General features: G+C 43.7%; 1 protein-coding gene across 8 annotated transcripts in view; it reads left to right on the top strand.

Moving 5' to 3' along the window:
• The window catches only part of LOC137526635 (uncharacterized), a 187,142-nt gene that overhangs the window by 22,121 nt on the left and 148,974 nt on the right, over positions 1-16,047 (top strand). For all 8 annotated transcript variants that reach the window (XR_011023118.1, XR_011023117.1, XM_068247486.1 and 5 more), the window contains exon 3: positions 5,416-5,568. Coding sequence is in view for 6 of the 8 variants with exons in the window: in XM_068247486.1 (XP_068103587.1) it covers positions 5,416-5,568 (153 nt within the window). In the remaining 2 variants the exon portion in view is untranslated. The remainder of the gene's footprint in view (positions 1-5,415; positions 5,569-16,047) is intronic.

Here is a 16,047-nt window from a genome sequence, read left to right as displayed (position 1 = left end):
TTAACAAGTAGCTAGCCTAGATAGCTACATGCTTCCGCCCCTCCCTGCGGCGTCCGCCCAGCCCCTCCGATCGCCGCCGGCGCATAATCCCAACAGGAAATTCCGTTCTGTACAGGATTTCCTGTATGGGCTTCCCCCGTCGCCATGGCGACGATTGCGATGACGTCATTGACGTCTGCATGCGGAAGCGATCTGAACAAACATGCAGCTACCAAATTGCTAGTTGCGTGTTTGAAAAAAAAAATTATGCAAATCGGCCCAGCAGGGCCTGAGCAATCCTCCGCAGCGACATAGCCCGAGCTCAGCTCGGGATTACCGCCAAGGAGGTTAATCTAACTGCATTACATTAGTGCCATAGTCTCTTTTTAAATCATTTTAACTACATATCAGCAGGGGGGTTGTTAGCCCCAAAGATCAAGGGATCATGCCCCAGGAATATATTCAGGGGTGCCCCGGATGTCCCCCAGGCAGAGTCATGCAGCGGGCTGCAGTACTCGCCTCCGTCCACTTGGTCTCCAGATTCTGCAGATATCTCTTATGGGCTTCTTTCCCTTCTCCACCACAACACTCAGCATGTAGAGGCACCACTGCACCCAGCATGGCACAACACAGGGCATCTATGTAGGCCTACTAGGTGCTGTGATGCCTTTATGGGGGCATGCAGGGAGCTGTGGTTCTACTATAGGGGCATGCTGGGAGTTGTGGTGCCTCAACGGGGGGCCCGTGTGAGCATGGGAGGGGTCCACTAGAAGATCAGGGAATGTTCTGAGGTAACTGTCAGACAACCTGGCAACAGGGCAGCCTGCCCCGCAGAAAGCCAGAGCAGCCAGCTCAAAAGCCAGGTAACTCTGCCTAGTAAGGGCCCGTTTCCACTAGCGTGGAAACCGGGCCAAATACGCAGAGTTTCCCCGCAGGCAAATCACGCAGGACACAATGGCGCCACCGGCCGAATTGCTTACCTTAGCAATTCAGCCGACATTGGCATCAGTTTCGGGAGGCTGCAAGTCCCATAGCCATGCTGTGAGGATCCGCGTGGCTGCCTGCGCAGGCAGGCAGCCTTTTGACCACTGTTCAGGTCTGCATTCTGCAGGTCTCTGGAAGAGAGACCTTTTGTCAGTTGTGCAGCTTGCTGCTGAGGAATTTGCATACATTTGTCATGCAGATTGCCTAGCCACATCCCTTGTGGGCTTGCTCTATAAAGAGCTATGTTTCCCACAGTAAGTTGCTGGTCATAAGGATTCTTCCTGTGAAACACTCTGGAGAGTGTCAGCCTTGCTCATTGTTTGAAAGATTAGCTTTAGAGTATTCTTGGGACTGCACTCGGCAGGTTCCCTTGTGAAGTTAGGTTTGCATATCTGTTTTGTTTGTCTGTTGCGATTGTCCTGTCCCTGCGGTGGTCGACAGGAGGTCGTTCTGATCTTTGTTCTTGGAGTATAGCTGGAGCAGCGGTTGCTACCAGCTATCTCCTCTATCTGTCTTGCCTGGATCGCACTCGCCTAGTGCTAGTGCTGTGGATCCATCTAATCTCCATCTCTCTGTCTCCCTGGATCGCACTGGCCTCTTTTCGCTAGGGCTATGGATCCTATCTCTCGCTTGTCCCTGTTTTCGTGTGTCTGTCTTGTCTGCTATGAACGCTTGCTGGAGGCTCGGTGAGGTAACCGTTAAGCAAGCGCTCGCGTCCTCTGTTTCATGTTTGTCTGTCGGTGGTTAGTTAGGCGTGCTTGTCTCTATTGTGCTTATCACGTGGAGACCGCACATGAATGCGTGCACTGTTGCGAATGAGTGCGGTGTTCGCGTTCAGTTAGCGTTTGTTATTTTCCTTATCTCCTCATTGTATGATTTGCTGTGCCTTTGCTACTCTCGTGCTCCGCCTTGCTGTAGCCTTGTGTTACGTCTGGCGATCGCACATCTCGCGATCGCGTTCCTACTTCGTATCTGCTGTGGTGTGTGCACCGTCGCGGGTTGGCGACTAGTTTGGTGCACACACATACAATCTGTCTCTGTGCTCATTCTCAATTGCCTCTCTTGCGATTGCGTTTCTTCCCTTCATACAATTCCTGTCTGGCCTGTGTGGTAGGGCAGAGGAGCTGTTCCTCTGCACTCCACAGCTCCACCTGCCGACAGGAATTTCCCTCTACAGGTGCATTGCACCTTCTGCTGGGTTCCCGCAAATTATGCGCTTGTGGAGGATTTCCGCAGTGTCAGCGCACATCCTGTGCGCTGATCACAGAGAGAATTCCACAACCGTTACACATGCGTGGCACGGCTTATGGGATTCGTCAGCGTTCCCGCAGACCGGGAAGTTCCGCCGCGTGTCTCGCAGCCGCGTGCAGCACTAGTGGAAACGTGCCCTTAGTGAAACTGCCTATTTATGTGATATAGTGCATTTTTTTATTAATGGAAAAAGAAAAAGGGGCTTAATCCAACATTTTGCTGGGCAGCCCTACTTAGACCGCTGTTAATTTAATGTAAATTTTGCTCCACCCATGACCACACCCACATTCTGGTGCATGGCCACACCCATTTTTTTGGCTGGAGTGCCCAAAAGTGCCCTGGATCTCTTAGGATCCTAGCGACACCCCTGCACTTCAGTGTATGTAGTAAGGTGTGCGGGCGTGTGTGTGCATGCATGTGCACATGCCTGTGTAAATACGGTAAATCACATGGTAGGTCCCTTTTAAACCTGATGAGGAGGTGAAAGCTGCTCCATAATTAGAGATGATCATGGAAATAATGAATTTGCAGATGAAACAGAAATGGTAATTTTCTCAGCTTTCATGTCCATTGCATTTCCTTCCATATATGATTAGAACCTTGTAAGATGACATACATCTCCGATGCTGCGTTGTGTAATCCTGCTCCCAAGTAATTGCTTTGAACAGGCAGATAATTCTGCTGCCTGTAGACTCGCTCCTTACATCTCCCAGCCTGTTAAATATAATTAGATTTTCATTTAAATAATGCCCCAGCTGCAGTCTGCACATTTCACTCCTCTCGGAACCCTTCCATTTGAATCTACCCCCTTCCCTCCTTTTTATTTTTTATTAATGACAAGCCACTTTTGTATCTGTCTCTAATTTGTTGCTCATAACGAACCACTCAGTGCTATGATCGGTCAGATTGTGCCACTTGTTTCATAAACAAAAGGAACAGACAAGCCCCAGTGACCCTTTTCTACCCCCAGCGCTTTACTCTCCCTTGCCAAGTGTACAGTTCAGTGTTCGGTCACCTGTATCTGTTGGTTTAGCACATTTTAAAATAGTTCTCAGCACCCTTCTTGTTCTGCGCAGCTTATTTTTAAGCTTCCAAGTATTGCCTGGCTCATTATTCCCCAGAGAAGGTTAAGGCCTTCTTGTCAGACCGGAACTACTCAGTAATTAGAGTGCGGTACTTGGCACTGAACGTGCCGCGCTTGCAAGCTTTCCTACTGCGATCGCTTCTATTCATGTTCCCTTATTATAATTGGACAATGGGCATGAGTGTCAGCAGATAACTGCTGCATGGACACAGCAGAAGCCACTCAAACTTCTACAGGGGGAAAGAAAATCAAATTTTTTTGTTAGCTGAATTTATTTGCAAGGGTTAACATGATGTACTGTCAAAATAGTGTTAAGATAAAACCAGGTGCACTATAACTGAGCTTACGGGAAAAAAGAAAAAGCCAAGGCAGTGTTCCGTTCAGGCTGGATTCACACTTTGATACGTTGCATTGAGTTGCGTCACGTTGCAGCATGCTTTTTTTTTTTTTTACTGGAATGCAGTGCAACTCGATGCAACTCAATGCAACGCAACACATCTGAGTGTGAATCCAGCCTCAGTGTAAACCTTCCAGACTGCTGTAGATTATTGAATCAATATGCAGTTCTTAAAGAGGAACTTCAACCTAAACAAACATACCGTCATTAAGTTATTACATTAGTTATGTTAATTAAAATAGATAGGTAATATAATCTCTTACCCACCCTGTTTTAAAGAGAACCCAAGGTGGGGTTCTGACAATGCTATCCACATACAGATGCTGGCTCTGCTTATATTGCCCAGCCTCTGTTGTTATCCAGATCCCCACCGTGCTCTGCTATACCCCATAAATTACAGCCGCGCTGCCGACATGTAGTGTGTCACAGCGGGCTGTCTTTACCTCTGTACTGTCAGTCTGCGCCCCCCCCGCCTCCTGCATAGCTCTGGTCCCCGCCCGCGTCCCTTCCTGTCCTGATCACCCCTCCCAGCTGCGTGCGCTAGGCTTCAAATATCAAATTTAAAATGTAAAAAACAAATTTGCACCAAAACAGCAGCAGGAGGACAACACCAGAAATCCCATCATGCTTTGCGCAGCATCAGGGGAAAAATGCCCGGGCAGATTTCTTTGATGTGGTGGAGCTTAGCTTCTGTGCAGCTAAAAATGAGACTTGGTTAAGAAAAACAAAGTTCTGATTCTGTGAAACTGTTAAAGACACACCCAGGACTTCATTAACTAAAGCGTGCAAAGTGCTAGCACGCCAGTGAAAAGCCACTTTGCACGTGCTACGTGCTAGCACGCCAGTGAAAAGCGACTTTGCACGTGCTACCATGCTTTTCACATGCTAACTAGGGTGCTAAGTAGTTTGCACGTGCTAACTAGGGTGCTAAGTAGTTTGCACGTGCTAACTACTTAGCACCCTAGTAGCACGTGCAAAGCTTTTAGGCGTGATAACTAAGTTATCACGCTTTTGTGAATCAAGCCCCAAGCCTTTTAAGTGCTGCTGAGTAGATTTTTAGTCTGGAGGTTTACTTTAAAGTAACTCTAACACAAAGCTAAGGGTACATGACAGGTACTTACTTAAGAAGTGGGAACTCTGTGGATTCCACAGGGGCTTTGCACATCCTCCTTGCTCCTACTGTGGCTGCCCAGGACACTCCTGAAGATCACAACCGCGCTCCTCTTCATTTACTAATGTGGCTGTGCTGCACCAGTACGAGTATGGCTGGGTCTGCTCAGGTATAGCCGTACTGGGGCAATATGGTTGTGCTTGTGCAAAAGAGGAGCACAATGGTGATCAGAAATCACACAAGCTCTTGTAGGATTTCTTTCAGGGGTCCTATTGCAGCAGCGGTGGGGGCCAGGAGGACATGGGAAGCTTGTGCAGTTTTCCAATTTTCATTTAAGCAATGATTCATTTTATATGGCAGAAAGGGCTAGGACACAGAGAAAGCATCTTTTTGATATTAAATCTTTGCAGAGTCATAACTGCACATGTGAGTTCTGCAGAGCCTCTTTGTTTTCTCTTATGGGGCATGTAGTATTGGGGACACACTGTGATCTTATTTGATCTTCTTTCCATGGTGGGTTATATTTTGGCAGATCTTTGCTGTGAAATCTTGGCAGGGTGTCTAATGTTTCTTGTTTTTACAGTCATTCCTGTGTTTGTCTTTTACAAGGCTGGAAAGCCTTTACGCAGGTCCACAGCAGGCTCTCACCTTTCCACTGGCCCGGGGAACCATGGAAAGCTGCTATTAAAAGGCGATGGCCCCCATGAATTCCAGTCACATGTCTCAAGTAGGAGGTCTTCAGGAAATGACCAGAAACTGGTGGTGAGTTTCCCAATGTGTTCCTGTAACTTTCCCAAAGATAATAAACTGCTAGTAAAAAGTGAAATATAGACCAAGCAGATTTTCACAGCGTTGGAATATAAACTGATTATAAGTCTATAAATCACACATTGCATCTATTTATCATAACCAGTCGGGTCATCTGGCATGAGCAAACTAAAATTTAATGTAACAGTGTCAATAAGTTCACCCCTGCTGGAATTGCCTATTTTTCAAAATCTGAAGGATATCACGATATGGAAATTTCTAAACTGTTCCTAATAGGTAATTGTTTGCTATGGTAGCTGACCACCCAGTTGTCCAAGGCAAATAAGAAGACTTAAAACAAACCCATGATAAATTAAAAAAAATGGAGGATACTTACTAAGGTAAGCAGGAAGCCTCTGGATGATCCTTTTCGACCCCACCGCTGATTGCTGGAGACCTCTTCTCCTTCATGGCTCCGCTCCCCTCTGTGTATGGCGTGGCTGCACTGTGCCTGCTCAAGTCCTAGCCATGCCTGTGCAGTAGCATGAAGTCGCTCATGCGCAGAGGAAAAAGCCACGCATCGAGCGCCTTCATGCTACTGTGCAGATGCGGCCAGGATTCGCACATGCACACCGCAGCCTCGGTCACTCATGAAGGGGAATTACAGCCACCGGAGCAAATCTGAAAAGTCCTTGTTGGATTTGCTTAGAGGGTCCCATGGGAGAAGTCTCCCATGGGACCATAGAAAGGGCACTGCACAGAGAATGGGAGAGGTGCTGTTGTCCATGGTTGGAGAAAAGCAAGAAAGTTATTTTTTTCCTTCCCTTCATGTGGAGAAGGAGACATTGCAAGGTTTGGGCTTTAGGTCTAGTTTATAAAATCCAAAAGGCCAGCTGTATGTGACCATTGCAAACAATGCAAATTAAAAAATACAGTTTCTTACAGTTTTTGGTCCGAGTTGTCCAAATAGTTCCATTAAGTACCTCCATTATAGTTAGTTTCATCCTTGCCTTCTGCAGAAAATGACTATTTTTTTAGCCAATTTGCTCTAAAACGCAATATTTGTCTGTAACAAGAGTGGGATCTGCTTTCCCTTAATTTACTAATAGGATGTTCATACAAACCTCTGTACTTCTAGCTGTATAAACTTGGACCACATGTATAATTCCTGTCCTGTCAGAGGAGCTACAGTGCACCATGAAGCAGGTTGTTCACCATACTGGCATGCACTGTAGCTCTTCAATATGTGACATTTACACAGCCCAGTAGCATGTTTAGTGCTGCCTTCCCTGTATCTAGTAACAGGACAGTAACTGCACTCCTTTATCTAGCCAGAGCACTAAGGACTGTGATGGATTTGCAGCAATTAAGAGCTCACTTTCATTGGTCAGCTGGCCTTCTCTTATGTGCTGGGAGTCTATTATTTATTTATATCTGCTGTGCATCATACTGCGAACTTCCCATAACCATCAGAAGGAAATCTGCTTTATCCTCATTATATCTGATTAAAGAGCTTCTCTGCATTCTACTGGATGTGCTCAAACAATTTAACAGTATTCATTAGAAATGTCTTGTCCTGGGTGACGTGCATGTGCATTCTCTTCTCATTGCATGATCAGTTCATTCTCATAAAACTGTCCGTTTCTTTTCCTACATTTGTTATTCTAAAATTGTATGGTGTTGTAATATTGTATGGCTTACTGCGCAGGGGCGGCCGTACTCACTTACGGTCGTGCTCAGCAACAAGGACCGAAAGACAGCGTGGAAAGCCTCTATAGGATCCAGAGGCTTCCCTCTTCTTAGGTAAGTATGTGTTTTCGTACCGGAGGTTATGGAGAGATAAATTGTGAGAGTAAGTCAGGCGAGACAAATCTTAAAGAATACCTAAGGTAAAAATAATACAGCCTGTCATGACTTGTTTAAATGATGGAGGATTGGGGGGTGTTAAGATTAAATACTTACCTGTTCTGGCGTCACCCTCCAAGCAGGTGATCGCTCCATCCCCCTCAGAGAACGTGTCCTGGCTGCCGCCAAGGCTCTGTCCACCCACAACCGTGTTGCTGCGGCCCGCCTCCAGCTCAGCAGCCACTGCCTAATTGGTGGCTGCCAAGCTGGGGGCGGGCCGTAGCAGCACAGGTTGAGGTTTCTGAAGATCTTTGGCAGTTCCCTGCTCAGGTATTCTCGTCAGTCGCACCCACAGTGCATGAAAGAAAGCCCTTGTACTCCTCTACATCTGGCCATGTGATCAATCTTTCAAGACAGGATTTTAAGCTGCAAGATCATTTTCACTAAAAAAAAAAGGGTATACCTCGAGCACTGTAATTACAGGGAGTGCAGAATTATTAGGCAAATGAGTATTTTGACCACATCATCCTCTTTATGCATGTTGTCTTACTAAAAGCTGTATAGGCTCGAAAGCCTACTACCAATTAAGCATATTAGGTGATGTGCATCTCTGTAATGAGAAGGGTTGTGGTCTAATGACATCAACACCCTATATCAGGTGTGCATAATTATTAGGCAACTTCCTTTCCTTTGGCAAAATGGGTCAAAAGAAGGACTTGACAGGCTCAGAAAAGTCAAAAATAGTGCGATATCTTGCAGAGGGATGCAGCACTCTTAAAATTGAAAAGCTTCTGAAGCGTGATCATCGAACAATCAAGCATTTCATTCAAAATAGTCAACAGGGTCGCAAGAAGCGTGTGGAAAAACCAAGGTGCAAAATAACTGCCCATGAACTGAGAAAAGTCAAGCGTGCAGCTGCCAAGATGCCACTTACCACTAGTTTGGCCATATTTCAGAGCTGCAACATCACTGGAGTGCCCAAAAGCACAAGGTGTGCAATACTCAGAGACATGGCCAAGGTAAGAAAGGCTGAAAGACGACTACCACTGAACAAGACACACAAGCTAAAACGTCAAGACTGGGCCAAGAAATATCTCAAGACTGATTTTTCTATGGTTTTATGGACTGATGAAATGAGAGTGAGTCTTGATGGGCCAGATGGATGGGCCCGTGGCTGAATTGGTAAAGGGCAGAGAGCTCCAGTCCGACTCAGACGCCAGCAAGGTGGAGGTGGAGTAGTTGTTTGGGCTGGTATCATCAAAGATGAGCTTGTGGGGCCTTTTTGGGTTGAGGATGGAGTCAAGCTTAACTCCCAGTCCTACTGCCAGTTTCTGGAAGACACCTTCTTCAAGCAGTGGTACAGGAAGAAGTCTGCATCCTTCAAGAAAAACATGATTTTCATGCAGGACAATGCTCCATCACACGCGTCCAAGTACTCCACAGCGTGGCTGGCAAGAAAGGGTGTAAAAGAAGAAAAAACAAATGACATGGCCTCCTTGTTCACCAGATCTGAACCCCATTGAGAACCTGTGGTCCATCATAAAATGTGAGATTTACAAGGAGGGAAAACAGTACACCTCTCTGAACAGTGTCTGGGAGGCTGTGGTTGCTGCTGCACGCAATGTTGATGGTGAACAGATCAAAACACTGACAGAATCCATGGATGGCAGGCTTTTGAGTGTCCTTGCAAAGAAAGGTGGCTATATTGGTCACTGATTTGTTTTTGTTTTTGAATGTCAGAAATGTATATTTGTGAATGTGGAGATGTTATATTGGTTTCACTGGTAAAAATAAATAATTGAAATGGGTATATATTTGTTTTTTGTTAAGTTGCCTAATAATTATGCACAGTAATAGTCACCTGCACACACAGATATCCCCCTAAAATAGCTAAAACTAAAAACAAACAAACTACTTTCAAAAATATTCAGCTTTGATATTAATGAGTTTTTTGGGTTTATGGAGAACATGGTTGTTGTTCAATAATAAAATTATTCCTCAAAAATACAACTTGCCTAATAATTGTGCACTGCCTGTAGTATGTTATTAGATTATATTTTTGGGTCTGTCTGGAGATGAATATGATTTTACTATTTGGGCACAAAGAATGTGTGTGTGGGTGGTGAGGTCTCTCAGCTCATCTTCTGTGAAAACATTACGCACCTCATTTGTCATCTATCCATGGTGAAGGTTTCCCATAGCAACCTTTACCTCCAAAAGTTAAACAAACCTTTGTCCTGAGATTGGACATTTGGGAGGGCAGAACTATGACAGCAGAGGGCTGCTTCAATGAATTCGCTTTCATCTTCTACTCTCTGCATCAAAAAATCAGGCCATTTCCACCTTTATCTGTAAAAACTTAGAACTGTTTCTAGTTAATAGTAGTAACAAAACCTGATACGGACCATGGACAATCTGATCTTTTGCCAAACATGACAAATATTTGTCATTGTTTTTCAAGCCAAGCTGTTTTGGCGCATGACCTTGTGGATTTTATATAGGTCTGCCTGTCAGAGCCAGTGCAGAACAGAAGAGTAACTGATCATATGTGAAGGAAGAATATTTCTTCCAGTAACTCATCATATTTTGTCTTTTGTATTTCTAGCCCTTTGAGGGAATGAAAGAGACAATATGATGAGTTGCTGTGCTCTTCCTGGAACCATTTGTTTTCTCTCACCCTCTTTTTTCTTATTGTTAAAAAAATGTTTGTGTTCAGCACAGTCTGTGGTAAGTGATTTATAAGGCATGGCACTGCTCATCTGTTTTAAAGAGTAATTGTAAGGGCTGGTTCAGACGGACGTTTGGAGGCGTTGCGTTTGCTGGCGTCGCGTTCAGCAGCGTTCGTGTGCGTTTGGATGCGGTCGCGTTTTTTCTTCCCCTAGGGGGACATTAGCCGTCGCGGTTAACCTCCCCTGGAAGCTACATGTAGCTTCCAGGGGCTCCTTAAACGCCAGGGAAAATCGGGACCCAAACGCCGCGTTTGTGTAAACGCGCTTGAAAGCTTGGTACAAACGCTCCCATTCACTTGAATGGGAGCGTTTAACACCAAGCCCTGAACGCTGGCTGTAAACGCTCTGCAAACGTCCGTCTGAACCAGCCCTAAGGCATAATATCAAAAATCATTTCTCTATTTTTATATGGTAAACAAATAAGAATGCTAACCAGGCAATCCAAAAGTTAAAAATCACTATTAATTTTCTTTTCAATAGAATTTCATTTACGAGGTCCCCTGGCTCTTATTTGGTACATCTGCCTCAAAAGAGAAGTTGTAGTGCATGCTGTTTTCCCCAAAGACATAACTAATGCAGCCTGATTGGCTGAAGTTTTTTCACTTTTCCCCTCCTACACCTCTTTTCCTCTCTGATTGGCCAATATTTCTTGTGCTGAGAAGCTGAGAAAATGACTCAGCTAAAATCTGATCCATACAAATAAACCAGAATGCAATGTCACACAATGATTTGTGACAATGCACTTCTTACTGCAAAGCTGTGTGGGAGTGTCTGAAGACTGGGAGGAGGGCCGGCAAGCATACGAAGGGCTGGTTCACACAGGCTTCTCGCTCAGCGCCACATTCAAACGCGGCATTTTTTAATGCCAGCGTTTAGACGCTAGCTTTTGAAGGCTTTTTGAAGCCCTCAAGACTAGCAGTTTGGGTCTCTGCAATTGTTTCCCAGTGTTTACCGCTTCTGAAAGCAACATGCTGCTTTCGAGATGAGACGCACCGCCGGGATCTACCGCCAGGCTTTCATTAATTCCTGCAAAAGCCAGCTCTAAACGCTCCCATTCCAATGCCATTGAATAGGACGGTGGTAGATCCCAAACAGTGCAGCATCTGAAACGCCGCAAAAAATGCCTGTGTGAACCAGCCCTAAATCGGAAAGCGAAGAGGAAACAAAGTAAGGGAGGAAATGTCATCAGGATTTCAGACACGGATTCCAAAATGGAAACTGACAGAAACGAAATTCTTTTTATTTACTATATAAAACTCACTGAAATCAAAATGTGGACAGTGCAATACATGTGTTATGTAAGTAGAGTAAGTATTTATTTTCTTATATAAGTGTTTTTTTTCTGAGATAGTATGGCTGACAGTTCCTCTTATCCACTTCACCCCAAAGCGGTTTTTACCCTAACGGACAAGAGAGATTTTCACCTTTCAGTGTTCATCCCTTTTATTTGCCAATAGCTTAATCACTACTAATCACAATGAAATGATCTATATCTTGTTTTTTCCACTACCAATTAGGCTTTTTGGGGTTGATATTTGTTTGCAGTAATTACTTTATTTTCTATGCATTTTACTGGGAAAAACAAGGAAAAATGAAAAAATACAGTATTTCTCCAATTTCACCCCCTATAGCTCTAATAGAAACACTGCTACTGTACATAAAACACACACATTTTATTTGCCTATTTGTCCTGGTTATCAGAAGACTTTAATTATGTCCCTAGTACAAAGTATGGTGACAATATATTATTTGGAAATAAAGGTGTATTTTTTTTCTATGTTTTTTTTTTCCTCACTAATCTCACGCGCACGGGAACGCACATGCTCGCACGAGAGCGTGCACGTGCGGGAGCATGCACAGTGGCAGCAGCACTCTTTGACTGATAAAAACGTCCTGGAGCTATTAAGAGGCTCTAGCAGGACACTTTTAGAAGTCAGGTTGTCCTTAAGTGGTTAAAGAGGAACTTTTAACCCAGGATTGAATTCCAGCTTACTCAGTAGCTGATACCCCCTTTCCTACGAGAAATCTTTATTTTCTCAAACAGATCTGGGGGTCTGTATGGCTGATATTGTGATGAAACCCCTCCCACACTGTGATGTCAGGACCATGGTCCTGGCAGTTTTCTGTGTAGCCTCATTGCATTGTGGGAAATAACAGCTGTTTCCAACTGCCAAGCAAGCTATATCACCCTTTACGGAATGTTGGTTTACTGAGAGTTCTATGCAGGACTAAAGATGTTGCCACCTGTTATAAATGTAAGAATGTAAATCAGGGAGAGGAAACATTTTACAATGGCCAAACACTGACTAAATCATTTATAAATGAAGCAATTTTATTAATTACATTTTCACTACAGTTCCTCTTTAGGTAGCATATAATTACTTCTTCTTTTTATATTTCTACTGAAAAAATGTCTCAAACTTGCAAGTAATGCCTAATGTACATTTTAATCCTCTTTATTAAGCAGACCCATGTTTACATGCGTTATATGCTTTTTTTTTTTAATCAGCATTTTTTGCTTATTGTAGCAGTTGTCAATAAAAATTTGTTTTCATAAAAACGCATTCGTTTCTATGCGTTAAAAAAGCACACCCATTCACTTGCATTGATGTGTGCTTTACAATTCAACGCAGATATGCTTGCAACACTACCTTTTTGTAATGCAGCTCATCGCTGCGCCTAGATGTGAAATGAGCACATTCAGTTAACATGGTAAAATCAATACCTTGCAAAACGCATAGCGCAATGCGCTTTGAAAAGCATACAGAAACGTCCCTAATGTGAACTAGTTAATATATATTGTGGGTACTGTCCTTCAAAACTTAAAGGCAAAAAAGTACAGTCCATGCAGCGGGTGTTCCACTATTCCCATATAATCTATGTTGCAATAAGTACTGGACTTTATGTAATATATCAAAAAACTTGTGCAAAAATGCAGTGTCTCACAGATAATACAAAAACTTTATTGATACAAAACACACAACTTGACATGAAGAAATCCGTGTAACTTAAAAAGGCTCAATAAAGGCTTATTCAAATTGTTTGGCTGGCAGAAAAAAGGACCATATTAATAGAATTTGCATAATGGTTGAGTTGGCAACGACACTAGTCCGTTTCGGGCTGAATATGCCCTTCGTCAGGCCAAATAAGCGAATTTACAATTTCTGCGAGGCGTCAGCCAGTGTGTGTAGCCAAGAGAGCAAAGCACGTAGGAAGGCACCTTAGCCTAGCAGGTACACAATGTGCAAATCCTCTGGCACTACATAGAGGAGGCAGCTAGGTGTGGAGCTCCTCATGCTGGCTGACGCCTCGCAGAAATTGTTGCTTATTTGGCCTGACGAAGGGCATATTCAGCCCAAAGCGGACTAGTGTCGTTGCCAACTCAACCATTATGCAAATTCTACTAATATGTTTCTTTTTTTCTGCCAGCCAAACAATTTGAATAAGCCTTTATTGAGCCTTTTTATTCAAGTTACACAGCTTTTTTAATATCAAGTTGTGTGTTTTGTATCAATAACGTTTTTGTATTATCTTCGAGACACTGCATTTTTGTGCAGTTTTTTTGATTTATTACATAAAGTCCAGTACTTATTGCAACCTAATGTGAACTAGGCCTTACTCTGTGTATCATTGCTCGCCCTCCTCCCAGTTTTCAGACACTCCCACCCAGCTCTGCAGTACAAAGTGCATTGTCTCAGCATGAGAAATATTGGCCAATCAGAGAGGAAGAGACGTGTGGGAGTGGAAAATGGGAGGGAAAGAGGCTTCAGCCAATCAAGCTGCATTAGTTATGTCTGACTGGGAAGAAAAAAGAAAACCCAGCATGCCCTGCAACTTCCTTTGTGCTTCAGATGTACCAAATAAGAGCCAGGGAAACTGGGGAATGATGTTATATGGATAAGAAAAGATAGTCATTTTTAACCTTTGGATTGCCTGCTTCGCACCCTTATTACTTGTTTACCAGATACAAATAAATAATAGATTTTTTATTTTATGCCTGACAATTACACTTCAAGTATTTTATTGTGAAACTTTACATGTCTAAATATTTAATATATCTACCCTTTACATAACATAAAAGCAAGCAAATTGTGTGTGTAACATGCTCAGGTGCTCATTTTCTCACACATAAGCAAAAACTCTGCTGTGAGAGGAAACTTTGTGTCTGCTTCAGGTCTGAGGAGAATCACATGACCAGCTGTCACAGTAGCAATGAGAACTAATAGTTGGGGCCTTTCATTGTAGATCACAGCATGCCAATGATTAGTTATTTTCAAAATGAAATGATGGATGAATTACTTTGCTACAAATATCTGAGCACTGGCTCTGGATGCTGATATTCAATCAAGAAGTATGGCTTTCTATACATACTGAATATGCCCTGTGTAGTGCAGAGCTTTTGTTTATTTTTGAAGGAAGTAACAGGCTTATTTTAACAACTGTGTAGTTGCAATCGCCCTAAAGCCCCGTCTACAAGGGGAGATGTGAAGGCGATCCGGCGGCTCGATTAGCCGCCAGATCGCCTCTTCCGCATCCCCGCACGTACCCGCCGCGCCCCCGCCGGATTCGATCCGCCCTCGTCCCCGCCCGGCGCCGCTTATCTTCCGCTCGATTCCCTGCCATTGTCCCCTCGTGGGGAACGAGCAGGGAATCGGCGGTGGCAAGATCCGACCTGTCGGATCTTATCAATCAAGCCGAATCAGCGGCTCGATTGATAAGCCACATCGCTGCCTCATCTACGCGTGTAGGTGAGGCTTAAGCCCCCGTACAGACAATAGACCATTGTTGTCCAAAACAAATTAGGAATGATGTCAACCAAGAATCATCACCAGTAGACATTTTAATTTATGTAGGCCAGTGATACCAATGAATGCTAGATGGGAGGCAGGGGGACACTAGACCACTAGAGAAGTGATATGGTGTCTCTCCAGATTGCACCAGATGTGGACTAACCAAAGGCACATTTGGCCACATGTTTTGGACCTGTCTGCGTCTGGCTGGTTACTGGCATGACATAGAAGAGGTAATTATAACAATCTCAGACATTCCTGGTCCATTGACACCCCAAATTGTTTTTTTGAGTTGATTGAGCTGGAACACCTGAGCCGTTTGGAAAACATTGGTCAGATCCTTTGACATTATGCTAAAAAACAAACTGTAATCTACTGGAAGGGCTCTACCCTCCCAACTAAAGATCAATGGATCTAGTCCGTCAACAATGCACTTACCCTCTGTTAATTAACATACAACAATAGAAATTGTCCCCCAAAATCTGGAACGATTGGGTTAAACTTTTATGCTCCCGAACTATCTCAATGATTACCTATGACTGAGTCTAGATTGGGTTATGCCCTGCCCCAGCAATTCCTTTTACGTCTTTCTCTTCTCCAAATTTTATCTTCTTCAATTCTTCTTTCTTTTTTTTCTTCTCCCCTTTCTTTTTCCTTTCTTATCTCAGGTTCCTGCATTACTCCAATATAGGATCTGTGCAGGATGTTCAGTCTTTATAAACTAATACGATATGACCCTTATGTGATGGTTCTGTTCACTTTTTTGTACTCTATTAGGTAACTGGGTCCACACCATTGGAAGATCTGTATGAGTGTTTTGCCCCCACATTGCTTATTGTTACTGATATTATCAGACTTGAAGCCCAACTCCGTTGGCACACTTGAGTCTCCTCAGACTCGCATCTAATCACATATGTGCCTGCCTTCCAAGTTTGTTATGTTATTCTAGTCACTTTTGAGCCATTGTGACCCATATCATGTAATAACTGACTTTGCATTTATCCTGCAATACTCTAATGCCTCTTTTATTGTGATCCCTTTTGCAATTTTTGTTGACTTTTGTTCAATAAAAGTTTACTGTTAAAAAAAGAAAAGTGATATGGGGATGTTAAAAGTAGCGGCCTGGGTTT

The sequence above is a fragment of the Hyperolius riggenbachi genome, chromosome 1 (assembly GCF_040937935.1).
Source record: "Hyperolius riggenbachi isolate aHypRig1 chromosome 1, aHypRig1.pri, whole genome shotgun sequence".
In the NCBI taxonomy this organism is placed as follows: Eukaryota; Metazoa; Chordata; class Amphibia; order Anura; family Hyperoliidae; genus Hyperolius; species Hyperolius riggenbachi.
This window is presented reverse-complemented; position numbering and strand designations above follow the sequence as displayed.